Consider the following 24,454-nt stretch of genomic DNA (forward strand, 5'->3'; position numbering starts at 1 on the left):
GATCATACACGAACAAATCAGAGAAAAGAGAAGAAGATCAATAAAAAGAGAGCGCGAGAAACTTAATAACTTGACAGCAATGCAAAATCAAAATGGAGTGATGCGGAATAAGAAAGCTTTGCTGCCCATAGAATTTGTTCAAATGAATTGCCAGCAGATTTAAGGAAAATAACCATGTTCTCTCTCGGAATTAATTTATTTTTCTGACGCATATACTCTTGTTTTAAGTATAAACTCAATTAGTATGCTAAATTATTTGTTTCCCAAGCATACGCCTTGATTATAATTTGTTATAAGCTTTGTTATTGTCAATAAAAACTTTTCTTTTTAGTATTTTCTATATAAAAACAATAAAAATTTAGTATTATTATTAATGTTTGCATTTATTACTCACTGTTACTAAACAATATTTAGACTATGTAAAAACAAACATGTTTTTATTTCCTTCAACCGGGCAGACAAACGCGCTCTTACTAATATGAACAAATTATTCTTGTGACAAAATGCACGCAACATTCGCAAATATGCTGAAAAAGCACATAAATGTATTCCAGCGCTTATAAAGACTGATAAAAACGAAGGTAGGGATGCAAATGAGAGGTTGGTGTTATTGTGGGCACATAACGGTACATTCAATACCTGCAGCGCAGCTCTGTTATAATATTCAGTCTGCGCGTTGATTGACAGCCGCCTCGTCCAATCAGCGCCCCGGTCGATGACTTTACAATAGAACTGGGAGCCAGGGAGGGGCGGGGTCACGCTCAGGGAGCCAATGGCAAGACAGAAGGGCGGGAGTTTTCTCAACTCGGGCTTTTGTTCTCTGTCAGGGCAGTAAAGTGAAGTTTGGTCACCGTTATTCCGCGGGACATCCCGGATCAGAATCACAGGGATAACATTAGAGCTGCTTTATTTCCTAGAGGAAAAACTCTCAGGAGGATTTCAGCGTAGCGAACTTTCCTTTTCCTCACAATGGAAACTCCATCATCATCATCATCATCACCATGATCCTGAGAGGAACGCGAAGTTTTGCTGGATGAATTCCGACAGGATTTTACAGCGAACGAACCCTTTCTCCTCTCCCAAAACGGATTTTTAAGGATATCCCGCGGATCTAAAACCATCTTCAGGAACTCTTTGGCGGAACTTCAGCTCAACTTCGTTTGAAACGGCAAGCGCGCTCTGGATACATTTCCTTTGATCGCCGCTCTTTTTGGATACAATGTTGCAAATCTGAGTTGAATGTATCAGACTCGGAAAAACCCTGACTGGATCTGTGATCATGGCGCTTTCAGGTAGATCTCTAGACACTTTGCACCTCATTTTATTCGTTTTATGGACTTTATCGCGCTATTCTTTATCCAGTCAAGTTCGGCAGGAGTTTGAGGTTCTGGAGGAGCAGCCGGTGGGCACTTATGTGGGCACCATCGACACCAAACCCTCTTTTACGTACAGATTCAGCGAACACCACAAACTTTTTTCCATCAACGCCACGACGGGCGTCATCTACACGTCCTCTGTGATCGACAGAGAAGTTTTACCTAGTAACATCATCAACGTGGTGGTTCTGTCCAGCCAGCCCACTTACCCCACCGAGGTGCGCATAGTGGTTTTGGATATTAACGACAACGCGCCGGTGTTTCCCGACGCGTCGATCGTGGTGTCTTTCAAAGAGGACGCGAGCAGCGGGCGTCAGGTGATTCTGGACACCGCGACGGACGCGGACATCGGGAGCAACGGAGTGGATCACACCACGTACAGAATCATCGGCGGGAACGACCAGCGAAAGTTTCGCCTGGATATCACCGTCAATCCGAGCGGAGAGGGCGCTTTCCTGCACTTGGTCTCCACGGGAGGGCTGGACAGAGAATTAACCCCCTTCTACCAGCTCCTCATTCAAGTGGAAGACAAAGGAGAGCCTAAAAAGTTTGGGTATCTGCAGGTAAACGTCACCATTCAGGATATAAACGACAACCCCCCTGCTTTTGACCAGGATCATTACCAGACCAGTGTATTTGAGGACACTGCAATTGGCTCTAGTGTTCTCCAAATAACAGCCACCGATCTGGATGAGGGCGCAAATGCTGATATATCCTACTTTTTAGATGAAGGAACTCCCTTTCAGATAGACTCCAAGGCCGGGACTGTGATTATAAAGGAGGGACTGGATTATGAAACAAGGAAAGAGTATTCCCTCACAATCCACGCAGTAGACAACGGTGTCCCTTCTCTCTCAGGCAGGTCAGAAGCGACTATAAAACTGCTCGACGTGAACGACAACGACCCCGTAGTTAAGTTTCGATACTTCCCTACCACGTCCAAATTCGCGTCGGTGGATGAGAACGCACAGGTGGGCACCGTAGTAGCACTGCTAACAGTTTCCGATTCGGATTCGAACACGGCCAACGGTAATATTTCGGTTTCCATACTCGGCGGAAACGAGCAGAGACACTTCGACGTCCACAGTTCGCCCGTGCCCAATCTGAGCCTGATAAAAGTCGCCAGTGTGCTGGACCGAGAGCGGATCTCCTCCTACAACCTCACCGTTTCAGTGTCAGATAACGGCAGGCCCGTCGCTCGCTCGTCTTTTGCGAGCCTGGTTATATTTGTGAACGATATTAACGACCATCCGCCCATATTTCAGGAAGCTGTGTATAGAGTAGACATAAGCGAGGACATTCCTAAAGGCAGCTACATTAAAGGGGTCTCAGCCACAGATGGAGACTCCGGGCAGAACGCCAATCTCCGCTACTCCCTGGTGTCTGGAAACAGTTTGGGCTGGTTTGCCATCAGTGAGAACAGCGGTTTGGTTACCAGCGCAGCAGAGCTGGATAGGGAAATAGCTTCTCAAATAGTGCTGAATATCAGCGCCAAAGACCAAGGCCTGCAGCCGAAAATCTCCTACACTAAATTAATAGTGAATATTACCGATGTTAACGATCAGGTCCCCACTTTCACTCAAAGCACGTATCACATTTCGTTAGTTGAGCATTCTCCGGCCGGATCCGAGCTTGTGGTTCTGTCCGCCACAGATGCGGATCTTGGTGCCAATGGCACGGTCCGGTTCTCATTTGACCCAGAAACCCCCGCAAGCATCCAGAGTAAGTTCAGGTTGGATGCGATATTAGGCCGCTTGAATACAGCCACAGAGTTAGACAGGGAAGAAGAGAGCTCTTATCTGCTGCACATCAAAGCCACAGATGCAGGGACGCCCCCCCTTTACTCCATCTGCAAAGTCAACGTCACACTGAAGGACGTTAATGATAACCGCCCAGTGTTTTACCCCGTGCAGTATTTTGCCAATATTAAAGAAAACGAGCCTTCGGGATCATTTGTGACTAGCGTAACAGCTTCCGACCCTGATCTGGGAAGTAACGGCACTGTAAAATACACCATCACAGCTGGTGATACGTACAAGTTTCACATCAACAACAACTCCGGTAAAATTACAACTTTAGTGCCACTCGACAGAGAGGAGAAAACCGCTTATCAGCTGCAGGTCACCGCAACGGATGGAGGCAGTTTGCGCTCAGACACACACGCTATAGTCACGGTCACTGTTGTAGACACGCAAGATAACCCACCCGTGTTCAGTCAGAAAGAGTACAGCTTTGTTATGTTTGAGAATGTGGCCGTTGACACCATTATTGGCACCGTGTCAGCCACCACCGTAGATCTGAACACAAATATCACTTATTTGATCGCATCAGGAGACCAGCGCGGTCTGTTTGCTATCAAAGGCAGCACAGGGCAGATCACAGCTTCGGGCCTGATAGACAGAGAAGAGCAGGCGTTTTACCAGCTCAGGGTGATTGCGAGGGGTTGGGAGGTTACTGGAGAAGCTTTAGTTAATATCACAGTGAAGGATTTGAACGATAATGCTCCTCATTTCATTCACAATGTCGAGCATGTCAGTGCTGTCGAAAACTGGGCCACTGGACATCATATATTTCAAGCTAAAGCTTCAGATCCTGACGAGGGGACCAATGGAGTGGTCATTTACAACCTTAAACAGAACCCCAAAGGCTTGTTTCATATCCACGAGAGACATGGACTGATCACCCTCACCGGCCCCTTAGAAGTCACCACTAGCTCCTATCAGGTGGAGGTCATAGCCTCCGACCTTGGCATTCCTCAGCGCACCTCCAGCCTCATTCTCACCATCAGTGTGTACGACGTTAATGACAACACGCCAGTTTTCGACCAGCTTTCGAACGAAGTCACCATTCCGGAATCCGAGCCGGTTAATAGTCGCTTTTTTAAAGTGGAAGCCAGCGATAAAGACTCCGGACTCAATGGGGAAATTGTGTATGACATCGTTAGCGGAAACACAAATGACGTTTTTGGGATATTTCCAGATGGGCAGTTGTATATTAAAGCAGATTTGGATAGAGAAGTACAAGATCGCTATGGTTTATTAGTGGTGGCCAAAGACAGAGCCGTGGAACCACTGAGTGCCAGCGTTAATGTGACAATTCTTCTCGATGACGTCAACGACAATCGTCCGCTTTTCAACAGCACAAATTATGTGTTCCACTTTGAGGAAGAGAAGGAGCGAGGATCTTTCGTCGGGCTGGTTTTCGCTGAGGATAAAGACTTCGGGCCGAACAGCGAGGTTCGTTACTCCTTTGAAACGCCACAGCCAAATTTCGAGCTGAACGCTATTTCGGGCGCATTGACTAGCACACTACAGCTCGACCGCGAATCTCTAATGAGACAGAGAGGTGCTGCTGTGTTCAGTTTCACCGTCATATCCTCTGATCAGGGCCTTCCCAAGCCTCTCAAAGACCAGGCCAAAGTTCAAGTGTACATACAGGACATCAACGACAACCCGCCCAAATTCACCAAAGACATTTACCAGGCTTCAATCTCCGAATCCGCCCAGAACCTGACACAGCTTCTCCGAGTCTCGGCTTCAGATGTAGACGAGAATAAAAACGGCCTTGTTCTCTACGACATCGTGGAGGGCAATGAGGAGAAACAGTTCAGCATTGACAGCACTTCTGGTCAAGTTACTCTAGTGGGAAAACTAGACTACGAGACAACACCCTTTTACTCGCTAAAAATCATGGCGGAAGACTCTGGGATTGTGCCTCTGTCATCCACATGTATATTGAGCATCAGTATTCTGGACGATAACGATAACTCTCCGTCGTTTCCCAAATCGACTCTCACAGTGGATGTGCTGGAGAACATGCGGATTGGAGAGCTGGTCGCCTCCGTAACTGCCACAGACTCTGATTCTGGATCCAACGCCGACATCACATACAGCATCTCCACCACCAACAACCACGGCACTTTCAGCATCAGTCCCAACACTGGCAGCATTTTCCTGGTCAAAAAACTGGATTACGAAACACAGTCCCTATACAAACTCAACGTCACAGCCAAAGACAACGGGAGGCCGTCCAGGTCTTCCTCCATTCCGGTCATCATTCATGTGAGAGATTTTAACGACAACCCTCCTGTTTTTACACCGGGTGACATTTTTAAATCCATCCCTGAAAACCTCCCGCTCTCCACTTCTGTCATGACTATAACCGCTCACGACACGGATGCCGACATCAACGGCCAGCTGGAGTACTCCATCGTCATGCAGGCTCCTCGGGGTGGCCATTTCCACATTGACCCTGCGTCTGGAGTGATATTTACGAATAAGGAGATCGACCGAGAGTTTTCCAATCTTTTTGAGCTGACCATCAAAGCGACAGATCAAGCCGTGCCAGTCGAGTTCCGCCGTTTCGCTCTGAAAAACGTTACCATATGGGTGACGGACCAAAATGACAACGTACCCTTATTTATCTCCCAGAATGCCCTAGTGGCCGAATCGAACATAGTAATCGGTTCCATTCTGACAACAGTAGTGGCTTTTGACCCAGACGAGGGTGCCAACGGAGAGGTGGAGTACGAACTCGTGAGGGGGGATTCGGATACGTTTATCATGGACCGTTACAGCGGCGATATCAGACTCGCCTCTCAACTCGTTCCCTCAAAGCTCATCTACAGTCTGACCGTGTCCGCTACGGATCACGGCACGGATCGCAAGACCTCAAGGACGGAGCTGACCATCATCCTTCAGGGTACGGATGGGCCGGTCTTCTCCCAACCCAAATACATCACGATTCTAAAGGAAGGCCAGCCGCCTGGAACCAACGTCATCTCTTTGGATGCCTCCAGTCCACGTGGCACCGGCACCAAGGTGGAGTTTTTTATTGTTTCGGTCCGGAGCGGAGGGAAGGCCGTGGGCCGGCTTTTCACCATCGGCCGTCACTCCGGGGTGATCCAGACTGCTGCAGAACTGGACCGGGAGCAAGGCTCGGACCTCTACTTGATAGACGTGTACGCCATTGAAGCCGACGCCAGCCAGCCCAGAACGCAACACGCTGAGGTGAGTGATCGCTTTTTGTATTTTTGGGAGGTGTCAGTGATTTTGATGGCTCTTGCATATTGTGTGAAAGGAAATCTATTCTAAAACATGTGCTGAAGTCATTTGTGTGAATGTGGTGGAAAAACCTGAGCGAGCGTTGGATAACCGTACTTGCATTACTAAAGTTCCTGCTTGTTTTTTTCCCCCCTGTTCTTTTTTCGACGATCTGGGTTGTATTAAGTATAAATTGCTTTGCACTTGAGTATGTGGGCTTTGTTTTTTGGCAGACTGGCTGTATTGTTTCAGCTCGGAGAGAGCGCAGGCCTTAATCTCACTTGCTGTGCGGAGAGAGAGGGGAACCCTGGGTAAAATGTGCTTCTTTGCATTCCCGCTGCGACTGAACTAATCTCTCTTATCAGCAGCGACAAATTCAACAAATCAGACGCCCAGACAGCATGATTGCAGATATTAATAACACGAAACCACGGGATGGGATTGTTTGTTTCTTTCTCATTGTGATCGTTTTCTGGCCAAGGAAAGGCAGGGTAAAAGGGAAATGAGTGTTGGAGATCCGCGTGTGGGTCTCAGATACCTGTCCCCTGCCGAGTAAGCGAGGAATTAGCCAGGGTTTGAACACCCCGGGCGATGTCGGAGCAGGGTGGTCCGTCAGACCCTGCTTTGTGCCACCAGCTTTGCCTGAACAGGCAATAAGTGACCATTAAATTCAGCTGACCCTCTAAGTCTCAGTGAATAGAAATTTCCTTTCAGAGGGGGCTGAGCGCAGTAAGAGGAGGAATCTCTAAAAGTGAAACTTAATCCGCACGTTCAGTTGGTACATTGCGACGCATCTGCGTTGCTCCCGCTAAACTCTCCCTCGAGGGATAGAGTTAAACTCTCGGCTGCAGGAACCAGATGAAATTCTACACTGGGCTTGTGGGTTTGTGTGCGCAGGCCTCCGCTCAAATGAAAAACAAATGTGATTCTATATATGTGTGTGTTTTGGAAATTTCAACTGGAACCGAAAATGTTATATTATTACAGGCTTGATGATTCGCGTTTATAAAGTGGATTTTTTTCTCTCTCTCTCGTTCTCTGCTGCTGTGATGAAATGTGCTTTGTGTTAAGAGTCTTGAAAATAGCTTCCCGAGAGGCGTTGCTCTCCACTCCGAGAGAAAGAGAGTGAGCGTAATTGAAGCCAAAACGGTTTGGGTTTGCTTTGCTTTGTTTTGCGAGGGGGTGTCATCGTTTGTGTCCGCTAACGGTGTGCTAAAGTATCTCATCTGAGGTTGTGTGAAAGTGCACATGTGAAGAGAAGATCGTACTGTACAGCAGTGACAATGAAAGCAGATGTGGGTGATATCAGAGCTGCTCTAACTCTACGTGCGTGTGTGTGTGTGTGTGTGTGTGTGTGTGTGTGTGTGTGTGTATGAACGTAACCACATTATGGGGAAAAATGAGGTCCAGGCTTTCTGTTAGGGTTGTTTTGCAGTATGCATAAGTAGCTGTACAAAAAATTAGAAGTCATAGGAAGTAAATATGTGTTTGTTTGGCTGCACAATAACTTTTTTTTAACTAGTATACTTCTTGCTTGCCGCAAAAGCATCCTTAGGATAAGAAATCATACGGCCTTGCTTAAGTTGATGCTTGAAAGGAGAAATAACTATAAAACGAGTCTTGATATCTTATAAAAACGTTGCTTCTCAAGTAACTGTGTTTGATGAAAGTATGATTTACTTTGTAGTATAGTGAAAGTGAATATGATAATCGTTCTGTATGTATTCTGATGTTCTCTCTCTCTGTCTTTCTCTTATTTCTGCCGGGTTTTTCTCTCCCATGACTGATTAGGGCTGATTTCCTCTTTACTCCTGTTCTCTCTATTCTCATTGAGCGGTGGGAGGATGAGGGTTTGGATGGATTGATGCTTCCACATTCCTGTCTGAACCGTCTCTCCCTCTCTAGCTCCCTCTCTCGGCTCACTATCTGTGTGTACGTCACTATCTGAGCATCACACCCGTGTCTCCTTGAACCCAGAAACAGCCCGAGCTTCTGCAGTCAACCAGAATCAGGCTGTATGTGTTTGGGTTTGAGAGCAGGAGTAAGTCAAACAGGCATCGCTTACAGTAGGCAAACAAAGTCAATATATGCATGGTACAAAGTTAGGTTAAACTCATCCAGACTTGACGTGAAAAGCGGCAAAAGAGCGGCATGTGCTCCTGGGGGTGAGGCAGTAATGGGTTAAGTGTAATGGCGTGCTATTGTTTCTCGCGGTGAGGTTTGTTTACTCCGAGCTGCAGCTGAAAGCCATTTGAGAAAGTGAATCGCTGAAATCACCGCAATGTGCCGAAGGTGTGGAGAACGTTTAAACTGACAGCTTGAGTTCACCTGCGTACCATACCTCTCGTTATTATGCTTGAGTTAGGATTTTCACAAAACACAAAGCGTACATGTCAGATAGATGACCGCTGGCACAAATAATTCAAGAGAATCTACATCTCTGTGATCAGTGCTGTACTATCAATGACACACTCTTATAGTTTTTACGTTTTTATTAAAGCTTTTGTTAAAATATTAGTTTTTTTTTACTGTAATAACCCCGGTCCGAAGCAGCAGAGACATTACATTAACTGCATGAGACAGTAAGACTGTTTTCACATAATAAATCTTTATTGTTGTGATTATTAAACGCCATTAGCACATCAGAAAAAAAAAATGTTTGGTCAAATTGTTTGCATGTATCTTACCTCAAAGTCAGATTGTTTTATTGAACAAATCAAACAACACTTAAAACTATTTTGCCACTGAGGTTAAAAAAACCCTCATAATTTAGCATTTCTCGTGCAATTAAAGGAACACTTCCCTAGAGATAAAAAGTTGAGCTTTACCGTTTTATTACGCCGTATTGTTCCCAATCATATCAGCCTAGAAAACCACATTTCATTTCTCGCCGAGTCAAAATTTAAATAGGAAAAATATCAAAACTCTGGTCATTTTTTAACTCGATGCTACTGGTCTAATCAGAATCAATGATCTATGCTAAGCTATGCTAAAAGTGCTATCGTCAGATCCAGAGGAATTTGGATGAATTTATTCTAAATCAGTTCTCAACGTTTTAACTCTGTGGGAATCGGAGAACGAGCCTATTTTTAAAAAAAGTTTAATGGTAATAATTTATTTTACGGTTACACCTATTAGTTGCTCACTAGTATTTTAGCCATTTATTAGTGCTAATTAAGCAGACATTAACCCCTAATCCTACACAATACCTAAACCTAATAACTACCTCACTTAATAAGCAGCAAATGAAGATTTGATTGAGGGAAAGTCGTAGTTAATAGTGAACAAGTGTTATCTATTCTTCTAAAGTGTTACCCACTTAATCTATGCTTTAAAAGAAAACTTTCTAACGCAAAATAAGAAGAAAACATTGATTCAGTGTTTGGATAAAAGCGTCTGTTATCTGTCAGAGAGTTAATAAATGTTCTCCATTAAACCTCCAGACGGAGTTTACAGCACAGATCATTGGATGAAAAATCTCTTGAGACTTTGGTATCTGGAGAAAATCTGAGGACAGAATTGTCTTTTCCTTCACTTCAGGAATTGTGATTTGAGTTGAACAGGCCACAATCCACAGGAAGTTGAGACGCGGCTGATGCATTCTGGGAAATGAAGTGTTTTTACTTTTATGTTTCTCTTCATGAATGCTTCATCTTTTTGTAGTCGAACGTCACAGCTGCATTAATTTCTTTGAGTTTCAGTTCATTTTAATTCCACTTACTTTCAAATAGCAGTTCCCATCTATTTCAATTCAAAATTAATTTTTAACTCGATCTGAAGGGTTTGAGATTTGATCACATCACCAAGAATTAATACAAAACAAAGATTTTTGTCTTGTTTATCAGTTCAGTTGTTAAAAGAATCTTAAATCAAGATGCATTGACTAGAGAAGCAGCAAGTGAGAGAATGATGTGTGTTTGTGAACAAATCAATAATAAACGTCTATCAGTGACAGAAAGATAAACGTTTTACTGGAGATGCAAAGACTAAGAGATTATAAGACTGATTTTTATAAAATTTCATCAAATGAAGTGAGTTTAAGCCTAAAATGAGCAAAAATAAACTCAAAACAAGATGATTTTTCTGGCCTCGCTGGAAGATATTTGATCTGGTTTTAAGCCAAAGCGGACTCAATTTTTTACGGTTTCTCAGGAAGCGGTATCTCTTGGGTAGGTGTATGTTGACTGAACGCTCAGAGAAAGCAGGGCAGCGAGTCTGAGAAGTGAACGCTGCTAAAAGTGTGATGTTCAGAGTCAGAGAGAGGAGGTCGTGTGCAGACAGACGCGTAATTTAAAACAGATGCGTGTGTTTTTGACAAACTCAGCATGACCGTGTCTTTCTGCCTGTCTGAGTGTGTGTGTGTGTGTGTGTGTGCTGGTGTTTGTGGTTTATGGGGACACACGTGTGTGTTTTATGACAATCTGAAGGTGCTTTGTGACACTGAGACTTAAAAAGTCATATTAAAAAAAATGCATAAAGTTTCCTGTAAGGGGTTGAGGTGTGGGACGATAACACACTCAGTCTGCACAGGGTAAAAACATTGTGTGTGTGTGTGTGTGTGTGTGTGTGTTGACGGCTGACAGTGATTTATGGGTGTGTTTGCAGCACTGATTGTGGTTCAGGCTTCAGGAAGTGACTTTGTGAGTACATTCAGTCGAGTTCAGGGACTCTAAAGCTTCTTCGATCTCGAGGAGATCTTCAGTGAGTGAAGAGACACCAGCACACACGATCAGAAGACATCCACTTCATAACTGACTTCTTAGTACATCTTAGTAAATATTTCAATTAGCTTTTATTTTAAAACTTTACATTTTCATTTTTTGTGACATGCTTTGTTCCGTCATTTTTAAAATGATTTATTACTATTGATTTTATTTCGGTTCTACTGAAATACTTTATATTCAACTTTATTATTCAACTTTTTTTATTGTTTTTTATTATTTTACTTCAACTTACTGTTTTATTTATCATTATACTTTTTATGAAGTGTAGAGTGTTGCAAATGCAACATTTTTAAGTTGGACTTTTGCATCTAACGTATTTTATTTTAAGGTTTTTTTTCAATTACTAATTTATTTTTATTGGTTTTAATAGCAATAACACTTTCATAATTGTTACTCCATATATTGTTACTCCAGATATACAAAAAAAAGGTTTTTTTATAAAAAGAAAAAGTTTAACGGTGCAGATTTTAGCCCTCCCCCCCAAAAATATTTTTTTTTACAAATATAATGCAAATTTGTATAATTTAAGAAGCTGTAAAGAAAAAGTATTGTTGGAATAACGCTTTTTTGCGCACAAAAAAAAGAGTATTTAATATTAATTTATTATACTAATCAAATTTTATTTAAGCTCTATTTCAGTTAACAAAATAGATTTTTCTTGATTATGTATAATTATACATACAGATAATTGTGTAATTAATCACAAATATTAAATAAAATAAGAAATGCTGCTTTTTCAATTATACTTTTTTAACTTTTTTTTCATAATAATAATTCAGCCTGCGTATGTTTATTACACTTCATCATACTGATCATATCACAGCTTCAGTTATATTTTAATATGAATGTGTGTTCGCTGGGTCCTTCAAGATTATGAAAAATGAATTGAAGGGTGTTTGTGTGGTTCACAGTGAGACAGCGAGTGTGTGTGTGTGTGTGTGTGTGTGTGTGTGTCGTCTCTGCGTGTCGCCTTTGTGTGTGTGAGACAACTGACAGCCGAGAGACTCAAACCATGACATGCTTATTATTTCCCATCATGCCTCTCTGCAGGCAGAGCCACGGCTTCCAGACGCATGTTAACGTCTCCTCCTGTGGTCAGAACATTATTTTTACACATGTGACGTGTGAAGTGTGTCCGTCAGGTTCGGTCATAACACACTCACTACGTAATAATGTCTAAGAAATGCATAGTTTGGAGAACGACCCTCAAAATACACCTTATTTATTGATTTTACAGATGTTTTACATTTATTTTTTGTACATTCAGGAGCCTTTAGGTGCCTGAAAAAACATTTTTACATAACGATCTACGAAATTCTGCTACTGTCAAAAATGTGTTAAAATAAATTCAACCTTTTTCTCATTTCACTCACGCTTTTCATCTGAGAGAACGCACAAAGCGGCATTTTAATGCGTTAATATTGTTCGAAAACATTTCAGAGAATTATATTTTATATAATTATATAGTTTCTTTAGACGGAAATGTGTAGGTTTCATACATTCGGGCTGTTTTTTCATCTAAAGAATTGAATTCAATTGCATTCGTTCAAAAGGAGTTCATACTTTCATCCTCAAATTATGTGCTCTTCTAAATTTATAAATTTAAAAACTATGATGTAATCAATAAAAACCAGTCGCTAATATTGAAAAAAATATATAAGTATTTTGCGTCATCCTTTTTTTATGTTGTTTGTGTGTAATTTTAAATGAAATGAATTGCAGCAAGAACTAATAAAAACTGCACTAATACAAAATCATTTCTAAAACACGTTTCACACACTCACTCAAGTAGACTCATTGAATACGGTTCAAGTGCAAAACTATGAAGCTGTGACCGTTTCCTCGTCTTTCAGTGCATGGTCAGGTCTCGTATCTTCTCATCTTCTCGTCTGGATGGGTTTGAGGTGTGTTCTTGCTCATCTGGAGCTGATCTGTCGCCTGACCCGTCTGACCCGAGCATTACGCGTGTGTGTGACTGTATTAGCCGTGAATGTTATTTCAGCGTTTGCATAGTCGCCAGGATTGTGTGTCTCCAAATCCTTCAAACAGCCTCGAAGAATTAGAGCTGGAGCGAAAGAAACCTGCTTACGGATGCTAATGTCTTCCATATGTTGAATGTGAATTCTCAGGCGGCGCGCTCAGATAACTCAATATGCTCCGTTCCGAGGGTTACTTCGGCTCAGATGGAAATTCAGTCATTATTTTCTCACCCTCGTGTCGTTCCAAACCCGTACGAGCTTTGCTCTTAAGTCAATAGCAGGAGGAGACGTTTAGCCGAACCTCTGAGGTGCTTTCGTCAATCGAAGATTCATTGTTAAAGACTCAACAGTAGTTTTTAGGACTGAATCCCTGCGATGTTATTCAGTGAAAATCCGGCCTTCTGCTCACGAAGTCATTAAATGCGGCTCGTGGAGACACGTCAAAACAGTTCTGATGATGCATTAAGGTTTTTAAGAAAGATCAGTCTGTAATGACGTTTTCACACAAAACTAGCGTTACGGGAATTGCAATGATTCCTCGGAAATAATTCGCTGTAAAACATTACGCTTGGAAGCTGTAAATAAAACAAAGATGGCGGGTTATGCTTTGCAATAAAAACACTTCAAAATCTCACATATTCTGTGCGTCATGTCACTTCGTAATTCTTTGCGAATGTATAAACTTTTGCATTTATTAATTCATTTTGTATTAATTCGTGTGTTCGTTTAGAATGTGTTAGAATTAGTTTTTCAGCGTGTGATCATGCAATAAAACAATAAATGACTTTTTTATTTTCCTCAACTTATATTCTTCTCAGCATGTTAAATTAACGTTATAAAAATCAAACCAACCACAATCAAATATTTATAAAAAAAAAAGGGAACTTATTCTTCTCAGCTGCTTGCGATGCTTCTCATTAAAATAAAAAAAACATATTTTTAAATGAATATTAATAACGCCAAAACCACCTCGATGTTACTAAAATCTTAAAATGAAAATGTGTATAATAATAAATCGAAAATATAAAAATGTGCATTTTGGAAATATAAATCTAAAACGACGTTATTTACAAGACAAGGGTAAGAAAATGATGACAGGCTCCTGTGTTCAGAGTGAATTATTTAGCGCTGGGTGTTATTCCCGCGGTCTGTGTGTGTTTGAGAGACGGTCTGATGTTCAGTAGAGGTTTGTGTCGCTGAAAGACCGAACAGAACTAGTTTTGTGTTTATTAGCCTCTGTTATTCTCTGAAATCATCCCTCCGTCTTCGGGTTGATGGAGCAGTCGCCTTTAATCACGTCTCATCATAAACTTAAAGACCGAAGGCATCCTTCATATTTCATAATTCCAGAGATGTTGACGCGTTTCATTTTCCCGCTCGTTTGTGTAATTACGAGGAGCTTCATTACAGCTGCTTTTTATTTATGATGTTGTTTGTTGTTCGTTATGTGCATAAATCAGAAACTCATTAATTACACAAAGCCGGCAGAGAGCGGAGAAACCCCAGGACGTCCCGCCAAGAGTTTGATCTTCATCCTTGCAAGATATTCTCGGCCCTTTTCTGGCTGTTTCTCTGCGTGTGAAGGATATTGTGTGGGTCTGTTATCCTATTTTACGGATCCTCAGATGTCCATTCATTCTGTCCAGGCCGCTTTCTCGGGTGGGAATGAGGCTGCACTTTAAATATTGATGTTATTTTCTAAATGCTCTTAACTTATTTAGCACAAATGAATGTATATAGAGACCATAAAGGTCCGCATTAGTTCTATAAAGTGATTAACTTACAGTAATTATATGACGCTTTGTGCAAAAACAATCAATCTTTGCATCTTGCATGAAAGAACCAATAAGTGTTTTATATATATATATATATATATATATATAGTGTGTGTGTGTGTGTGTGTGTGTGTGTGTGTGTGTAAGCAAACAAACACATAAAAATATATAATTATATATATTTTTTCATTCATGTTTGTTAGTTTATTAGTACAAAATAGATATAGAAAATCATGTTTTTATCTTTATTTTAATTTATTTATAATTGATCTTCATTTTAAGATATTTTACTGAATAACAAGTCAACAGTATGTGTAGAAATTAGTTTTGCATGATAAGTGAACCACAACGTTATTTAATAAATTTGATCAAACATTTCAGCTGATTTATTTATGTATTTATAGCATTTTCTGCTTTTGTGTCCACTGTAAGTTAGCTTTTGTTGCATAGTCTTTTTATTATTTTGTTGATTTTAGTGCATCCCATTTTTGCTCTGCTCGCGTCAGATGACTCCGGTTGCCATCATCAGCAGCGATGCATTAATCACGACTGCTTTGAATATTCAGAAAGGCGAGACGTGTCGAACTGGAGCAGATCCAGCTAATCGAACGGGAACGTAGCGCCCGTGAGGCGCGTAGCATCTAAAACTTCCCACTGGCTCTTCCAGCACAAAAGCTCCTGTGTTTCAGTCAAATTCCTGCAATTTTCAGCGAATTAATCTTTTTTTTAAGGCGTGAGCATCGAGTCTCCGTCAACAAGTCTTTAGAGCGTAATGCTCTTAGCAGGTCATTAAGCTTTTTGAGCGTGTAACGGCGGTTCGGGCCGAACACTGAGCGCTTCTGTGTCCGCTCTCTGATCACTGACACTTTAATAAAGTCGTTTTAAGTTCAGCCGACTGAATTTTGCACCTTTTCTGCCGTCTCCATGGCTCCGGGGAAGCGAGGAGCATTCAGCGCCGTCCGCGAGCTTTTACATGCAAATGCGGAGAGAAATGCGTGCAGAGAAAGAGCTTTCAGTCGCTCGGCTTTTCTCTCAATCGTCTCCGTCTGACAGCAGCGAACTAAAGGAGCTCTTAAAGCGTGAAAAACGCCTTACATCTCCTGTCCATCTCTGGCTCTCTCTCTCCTCCGGGTCAGAAAGTTGCTCTTGATGTTTGCTCTTTAACTTTCCTCGCATTCCCGCCATATTCACTTCCTCTTCTGGGCAGCCAGATAAAGAGGGAATGCGAGAGGAGAGCTATGTCGAATCGACCACAATCACATCATTTACAAGTGAACTCGCTCTGAGGGAAGGCGTTTCGTACGAGAGAGAGAGGTGAGGTGTCAGGCCGGTCGGGACGGGTCAGGGAGAAGAGCATGATGGGAAAAGGGCAGGCGATTGGGAACCAAACCGGGAGAGAGTGAGGGACACAATAAGAAATAAACACCAAACTTTAAATGCAATGTTGATGGAGATGTGTTTCGTTTCAGACCAGACCATTTCTTATGCATATATGTCAGCAGATTGACATATATGCTACTTCTATTGTATTTCGGCTAGTTTGAGGCGCCATTTTCATTTTCATTTAGTTTTTTTACTAAAATAACTTTAAAAATGAAAAACGCTAATGAAAAATGAAATAATAATAAATTGATAAGAATGTATTTAACAGCAACATAAAACAATAAAAAAACAAAGATTACTAAAAGTTTTAGCTAAATGTAATATGAAAAATCTAATTCATAATATTATTAAAAAATATAGTATCTCAACAATACTAAAATAACGCTTGTTGAAGTAGTAGAGAAGCATATTTTGATTTATTGATCACATCATTTTTCACAGTGTATCTAACCGTATTTATTTACATGTTAAATGTTTTTCTTTCTTGAATGAATGTATCTTGACTTTTAAAGAATTTTTAAAGATATTTTTACTGGATAGAAGGAAGAAACAGTGAGGATTAAAATACATTTTTGTAGTAGATTTTTCAAATTCTTCAAACGTTCAGATTGTTTATGTGGCGATGTATTTCCCGGATTCAGACTTTTGGACGCGCTGCATGTAGTGTGTGTGTGTGTGTGTGTGTGTGTGTGTGTGTGTGTGAGAGAGACAGGGAGGCATGTATGGAGGGGTGTTGTGTGTGTTTGTGTGATTGTGTGAATGGAGGGGGACACGAGAGGGTTCAAACAAAGGCATTGAGCTGAACACAGGCCCCAGTGTGCTGCTGCATGTGTGTGTGTGTGTGTGTGTGTGTGTGTTTCTCTTGTAAAGTTTAAGTGCCACTTCCCCCCGGTCAGCGCTGAGAGTGTGTGAGTGTGTTTCTGTGTCTGCTCTCTGATGGTAAGAGTGATGGTGAGTGTTGCCATGGCGACCGACTCCACCTCGACTGATGCTTCAACACGTTATCTCTTTGCATCTCTAGATTTCGAGGTCAATAAGTTACTTTAAAAGTTTTTTCCCAACTTTTGCAGCACTTACATGCACCAGCTTTTAGAGTTTCATTCCTTTCTATATTCTCAACATTTTTACTAAGGGGTTTTTTGCTAAACCATTCACACTGATTTATACAACATCTTATTCTTATAAAAAATACTGTGAAAATCCCTATCTTTTAAAGGTTGTGAATTTGTTTCTCTACTTCAGAAGCACTTATAAACACCAACTTTTACAGTTTCATTCTTCTCTATATTATGAACATTTTTACTGAAGGGTTTTTTGATATATTATTCACATTTATTTATACAACATCTTATTCCTATAAAAAATACCGTGAAAATCCCTATCTTTTAAAGGTTGTGAATTTGTTTCTCTACTTCAGCAGCACTTATAAACACCAACTTTTACAGTTTCATTCCTCTCTATATTCTCAACATTTTTACTGTGGGGTTTGTTGATATATCGCTCACACTGATTTATACAACATCTTATTCCTAAAAAAATGTACAAATATTTAAAAGGCTTTGAATTTGTTTCTCCGCTTTAGCAGCTCTTGCAAACACCAACACTTAGAGTTTTATTCATCTCTATATTCTGAACATTTTTACTGAAGGGTTTTTTGATATATTATTCACATTTATTTATACAACATCTTATTCCTATAAAAAATACCGTGAAAATCCCCATCTTTTAAAGGTTATAAATTTGTTTCTCTACTTCAGCAGCACTTATAAACACCAACTTTTACAGTTTCATTCTTCTCTATATTCTCAACATTTTTACTGTGGGGTTTGTTGATATATCGCTCACACTGATTTATACAACATCTTATTCCTAAAAAACATGTAAAAGTCTTTAAAAGGCTTTGAATTTGTTTCTCTACTTCAGCAGCTCTTGCAAACACCAACACTTAGAGTTTTATTCCTCTCTATATTCTGAAAATTTTTACTGAGGGGTTTGTTGATATATCGCTCACACTTATTTATACAACATCTCATTCCTACAAACATAACAGTATTATTTTCCGATTTATGTAGCGCTAAAAAGTTGCCGTAACTCTAATATGACAACAAAATCCAACCGTTTTGGATGAGTTTATTCATCATGTTCTAATAAAAAAAAATGGAGAATTAAAACTTTTGCATTTGCATATTTAAACACAATTCATAAAACAATTGTCTTAAAAGCACTTATTAATCAGCTCGGTGAGTGCGATAATTACCACTAAAAGTCTTACCCTGTGCTCCTGTAGTGCCTTAATCCAGTAAAAATTAAAGCAATTACTATTTTGTTCAATAATATTTACCACACTTTTATTTTCATGACAGCTGAAGCTATAAAATTGTGAATTTGTGAACGTGAAATTGTTTGCTCAGATCCTCAGTTTGGACAAGTTTACTTTGAACAAACACATTAGTGTGCAGTAAAGTCAAGTTTTGTAGTTTTTTCCTTGTTCAGTTCTAACAAAATACATTTAATCTTCCTACTAAAAAAAAACCTCTTTAACTAGTTTTTCCTCATTTGTTCGAAGAGTTTTTTTTTAAAGAGCAAATGAACTGAGCTGCTCATTTATAGCTCTAGACTTTTACTGTAACTACTGAATGTTTCTGTGTTTTAATTTAACGAGGGAGGTTTAGGAGAAACATCTGGTTTCGTATTTATAATTTTGACACTCCGTCGTCGTAACCCCACTAGACCTCACGGGACGCTTCTTGACCTCTGAACTCCCAGGGGCCGGAGCAGGAAGCCGCCCTGACCTTTGACTCCTGAGCGAGAGCGGGCCGAGTCCTGGCGGTGAATAAGTTAGGGCTTTAACTCCAGCGGCGTGTGTGTGGACGCATGTGACTGTAAATCGCTGCGAGGGCGTTTGATCTCCGCCGGGGCACCAGGGAACCTGTGGGACAAACGCAAAGCTCGTATCAGGGACGGACCCACGCTGGAATGCGCTGATCCCAAGAATCAATCACGTTAACACCAGCAGAAACGGGTCAGACGTCCAGAGAGAGCCAGGCCGTTCCCAGGAGCAGCATTTCTTTGCTTTGCTCACAATCGTTCAGAGACGTGTAATAAGTGTGGGGCCGAAAAATATATCTCAGCAGTTATGTATTTGCCCCGACTTAAACTAAAATTATTTTACTAAAACATCTTCAGTACTTCAAATAAAAAGAAATGTTAAGTAAAATTAAATCCAATATAAACATTTTATTTAAGTTAGTCAAGGCAACATTTTAGGTTAGTTTAGATCTATATAAATAGCTAAAACTATATATATATATATATATATATATATAGTAAATAAATAAATAAATATATATATATATATATATATATATATATATATATATATATATATATATATATATATATATATATATATATATATATATATATATAGTAAATAAATAAATATATATATATATATATATATATATATATATATATATATATATATATATATATATATATATATAGTATTAAAAGTACATCTCAGTGAAATTACGCTCTAAAATGACCTCAGAGGATGTTCATGTGAGCCTTTATTTCAACTAAACAGTCATATTGAAAACATTTTAATTTAATTTATTCAGGTATTTGATTCAAGGAAACAAAATTCTTTGAAATCATCTATTCGCACCGATTCAGTCTTTTGAAGCAGTTTAGTCTGAACTGCCAAAATGCGTTAAAAAGTCAAACTTGCCATCTTACTTGTAATAATAATAGCACAATGCAATAACAAACAAAGTATGTGATGTTGTACATTTTTATCATTTTGATCATATCCCACACCCCTACAGGAATTAATCTGATTCATCAACTTTAGCAGCATTTTTTACTTGAGATGTGTAAATGATGTCTGTTTTGTTACAAAACAAAGAAGCGTTACAAAATGATTTGATTGATAACATGCGTTTAGATCAAAGTTGTGGGCCAGATAAAGTGCACTGTGTCCAGTACATCTCCCTACAGGCATAAAGATGGTTGAAATAATAACCATAAATTCATCCAGCGGTGGAATGAGTTTGAAGATTTGCTGTAAATTGTTTCACGTTGCACTAAAAGTAAAAAACACACGCAACTTAACACAAGTCAAAGCAGAGGCTGAGATTCTGCTCACCTCATCAACTCTGGTGTGTGTGTGTGTGTGTGTGTGTGTGTGTGTGTGTGTGTGTGTGTGTCTTGAAGAATAAGGGAAGGGGAAACAAAGGAGGAGGGAACAATGTTAAACGATTCCTCTTGGATGAATGAGTCTTTTGCAGCGTTTGGCTCTCTGTGAGCGAGTCTGATCCAGTCGTGAACTATCACTCACATAAACCCAAATAAGACCAAACAAGACATGAATATGGAAGTATTTCTATAAAGAGGGGTCAGTTATCAGCTGCAAGCTTAGATCTGATCCATTAATCACCGCAAACAATGACGTCTTTCTTCATTACTATTTGGATTTAAACATTCTCAAATTAAGATTTTCTTCTTGTGATGCACGGTGACGTTTAGTTTCGCTTTCTGAGAAACCTAATGAAACGAGTTTGTGCTCTCGAGGGTAAACAGGCGGTTTTTTTTTTTCTAGTTGTTTCCAGAAAGTCAGACTGTAAATGCATCTTGACCGAATGGAAAATGCTTGTTAGTTTTTCACTGTAAAACAAGTCAGATATAAAATACTTTTTTAAGCGTTGTTTGAAGAAACATCTAGAATATCCACGCACTTTTTTTTCACTACAGATGCAAAACGGCTGAAGATAAGAAGTCTCGTTTTCTAAGAAGCGTATTCGAATGAGTTGGGTTTGTGCTAGCTGATTGGCTGAAGACCCTGCGGTGAAGCAGATTTCTAGGTGACCGTATGACATCGTTCTGAAAGGATTGGTTTTCTCTGGGAAACGCCAGGAAGACAGCGGCAGAAGAAAGACAGATCCGGGGCCTTTCGGCACGCATTAGTGTTAGATTCACGCAGAAACCGTGAGCGCTGGTTGTGTGTGTCCGCGAGCGTTTGGACCCGAGCGCTTGAGGAGATCTCACTGCTGCCAGATCTTACAGTGATGGAAACCACACGCCGCTGAGATGACGTCAGGGTTTATACCACGAGACAAACACTCCGGTACTGCAGAGGCACTGAAAACCTCCGAAAAATATTCAGACAAGCTCCGTGGATTAGAAAGACACCAAACATTAGACAAAGATTGAATATTGTACCAGTGTGGAGATAAGCTTCTTAAAGCAAGATGCATTTACTGGAGAACATTAAGTCTGTCACCGGTGTGAGAAAGACAAACTTCACTCAGAGACGGTTTTTCTGTTCTGTTCTGGTTTTCAAAAACCAACAATATTGTCATTTTGCGTCTCCAGCGAATGGGTCTGGATTTTCAGTTTGTTTGGAGAGCACTGCAAGGACAAAATAAATGAATAGATTGAAGCTGAATGCATGTAAAGTGTGTGTCATTTTGCGATCCTTTAGCAGAATCCTAAATGTTTTTTAGTCAGTTTTGAGGTTTGCTGCGGATTGTCATTCGTTTCATTCGTAAGACATTAAAGGAGATGATTATCAGTGAATAATTACAATCAGACTGAACTTAAAGCGTTCTGTGCTGCGGAGTTCTTCTTAAAGGCACAGTTCACCTAAAAATGCAGATGCTCTCACTCTTTCCAAACCTCCATGACTCTGTCTTCCGTGAAACACAAAAGAGGATATTTTGAAGAGCGCTGTGGTTCAAACAACAATGGACCTCAATGACTTTAATCACATGGTATGGGCAAAAGATATTTCTCAGAATATCATCTGTGTCATCGGGGTGGAAACACTTTGTTTCGTTTTTTGCCGAACTGTCCCTTTAAGAAGCATCAGAAGTCACTTTGGTCTGATTGTCATGTGACTGCCGGAAGTAAATGTATCACCTTAAGTATTAAAGATCAAATTAAATAAGCGCTTTTATAATAAACGAGAGGTTTTTATCGTGCGCATTGCGTCTTAAACTGAATTTATTTGCCTTCTTTATTTCTTCTAATAATTTTTATACTTTATTTGTGTCGTTATTAAATGGATATAAGCTATTTTGGCTCGTGACACTATACTTAAATCAATTCAATCTGAAAACTGAGCTGATTTGAGCGAAAAATCAAGTAGTTCGTTGGCTGCTTAACGTTTCTGTCAAATATTCAAATCATCTGATTGTTGTTACGATGAAGTTTCCTGTAGTTGGTTGTTGTGAAGGACAGGAGCGAGACAGACGCTGCTTTATGAGGTGTTCCTCTTCTCCGGTGGTCCCCGAGAGCCCATTATACCAGCCATTAGAAGAGACATGGCTAATTACAGCTCACTGTCCTGAGAGAGAGCGCCGGGGTTAATAACACACACACACACACACACACACACACACACACGCTCCGTGTCTAAGTCTCTCTTTGTGTCAGGATGAAGTTAAACTTTGATTCTCCGGCTGTAATGACGGGGTTTATTCGAGCGTCACTGCAGCGTTCGTCAATCAAACACAAACACGTATGTGAGCGTTTACACCAGGTTTTAGAGGAACCGTCCGTCCCGAGAAATAAACACTTTATCATGAAGCAGACGATTCAGAGCTAGTAGAAAGCGCTGTTTTGTAACGTTTCTGAAAGAAGTCTCACCCAGGCTGCGTTTATTTGATCAAAAACACAGTAAAAATGTTGATATTATTTGGTTTTCTGTAATTCGAATGAATCTGTGATCTGTCAGATTATGATCAAATAAAGTAAAAGCTGTATTTTCAGCATTCAGTGCCACACCATCCTCCAGAGATCTTTCTAATGCACTGATTTCAGTTTATTATCAGTTTTTATTTTTGGGGATGCACAGAGGAATAGAAAGTGCATCCTTGATGAAAGACATGGATCATTTCTGTGTTTTGTGTGAAGACTCTGCTTCTTTTCTCTCTTTATGACGGTGACTTTAAGTCTTTCAGTCTTTCTGAATGTTACGGATGAGCACGTCTCTCTCTGATGGCGGTGTGTGTGTGAATGGAGGTCTGACGGATAGAAACACACACACACACACACACACACACACGTAGAGCTGTTAAATACTGTGCATTAATGAAGTCTCCTCTCTGAGAATGTCCCATCATTCCTCCCCCGTCCGACAGCGAATGAAAGTGGAGAAAAGAAGGGCCACTTCTTTGCATTTCTATAGGCCTGCCTCGCTTTCATCGGCCGTCTCTCGCGCTTTAATCCGGAGGATTTATGTGTGAAGTAAAGACTGATAACGTGTGTGTGTGTGTGTACCTACTTAACCATATTTTGGGGACAAATTTGTACCCAAATGGGAGACAAAATCTCCAAAAAGCACCCTTTGGGGACGTCCTTATTAAAAAACAGGTTTGAAAATAAACAAAATAAAGTTTTTGAGAAAGTATAAATGCATAAAGTTTCCTGTGAAGGGTAGGTTTAGGTGTAGATAATAACACACAGAGTACAGTATAAAAGCGTGTGTGTGTCTCTGTGTGTGTGTGTGTGTGTGTCTCTGTGTGTCTGTGTGTGTGTGTGTGTGTGTGTGTGCGTGTGTGTCTGTGTGTGTCTGTGTCTGTGTGTGTGTGTGTGTGTGTGTGTGTGTGTGTGTGTGTGTGTGTGTGTGTGTGTGTGTGTGTGTGTGTGTGTGTGTGTGTGTCTGTGTGTGTGTGTGTGTGTGTGTGTGTGTGTGTGTGTGTGTGTCTGTGTGTGTGTGTGTGTGTGTGTGTGTGTGTGTGTGTGTGTGTGTGTGTGTGTGTGTGTGTGTGTGTGTGTGTGTGTGTGTGTGTGTGTGTGTGTGTGTGTGTGTGTGTGTGTGTGTGTGTGTGTGTGTGTGTGTGTGTGTGTGTGTGTGTGTCTGTGTGTGTGTGCATGCTGTGTGCTGTGTGTGTCTGTGTGTGTGTGTGTGTGTGTGTGTGTCTGTGTGTCTGTGTGTGTGTGTGTGTGTCTGTGTGTGTGTGTGTCTGTGTGTGTGTGTGTGTGTGTGTGTGTGTGTGTGATTTCAGATTTATGACTGAACACAAAATAGTTTTTCATGCAGACTCAATGCAAGTTGTTTGGCTGGTTTTTAGTAATTTTTCATAAAAAAAATTTTTTTAGTCTCGCTAACACTTCTTTGTTTAAACTAATAATTCAGCTCTGAGTGTCTGCGTCTGCATTTTTATACAG

At 40.5% G+C, this 24,454-nt stretch overlaps 1 protein-coding gene across 2 annotated transcripts in view; it reads left to right on the plus strand.

The window, feature by feature from the left end:
- Window positions 1-828: 828 nt before the first annotated feature.
- LOC122333608 (protocadherin Fat 4) overlaps window positions 829-24,454 on the plus strand; it is an 82,665-nt gene continuing 59,039 nt past the window's right edge. For both annotated transcript variants that reach the window (XM_043231302.1, XM_043231303.1), the window contains exon 1: window positions 829-6,385. In XM_043231302.1, coding sequence (XP_043087237.1) covers window positions 1,280-6,385 — 5,106 coding nt within the window. In that variant the 5' untranslated portion in view covers window positions 829-1,279. The remainder of the gene's footprint in view (window positions 6,386-24,454) is intronic.

The sequence above is a fragment of the Puntigrus tetrazona genome, unplaced genomic scaffold (assembly GCF_018831695.1).
Source record: "Puntigrus tetrazona isolate hp1 unplaced genomic scaffold, ASM1883169v1 S000000300, whole genome shotgun sequence".
Lineage (NCBI taxonomy): Eukaryota > Metazoa > Chordata > Actinopteri > Cypriniformes > Cyprinidae > Puntigrus > Puntigrus tetrazona.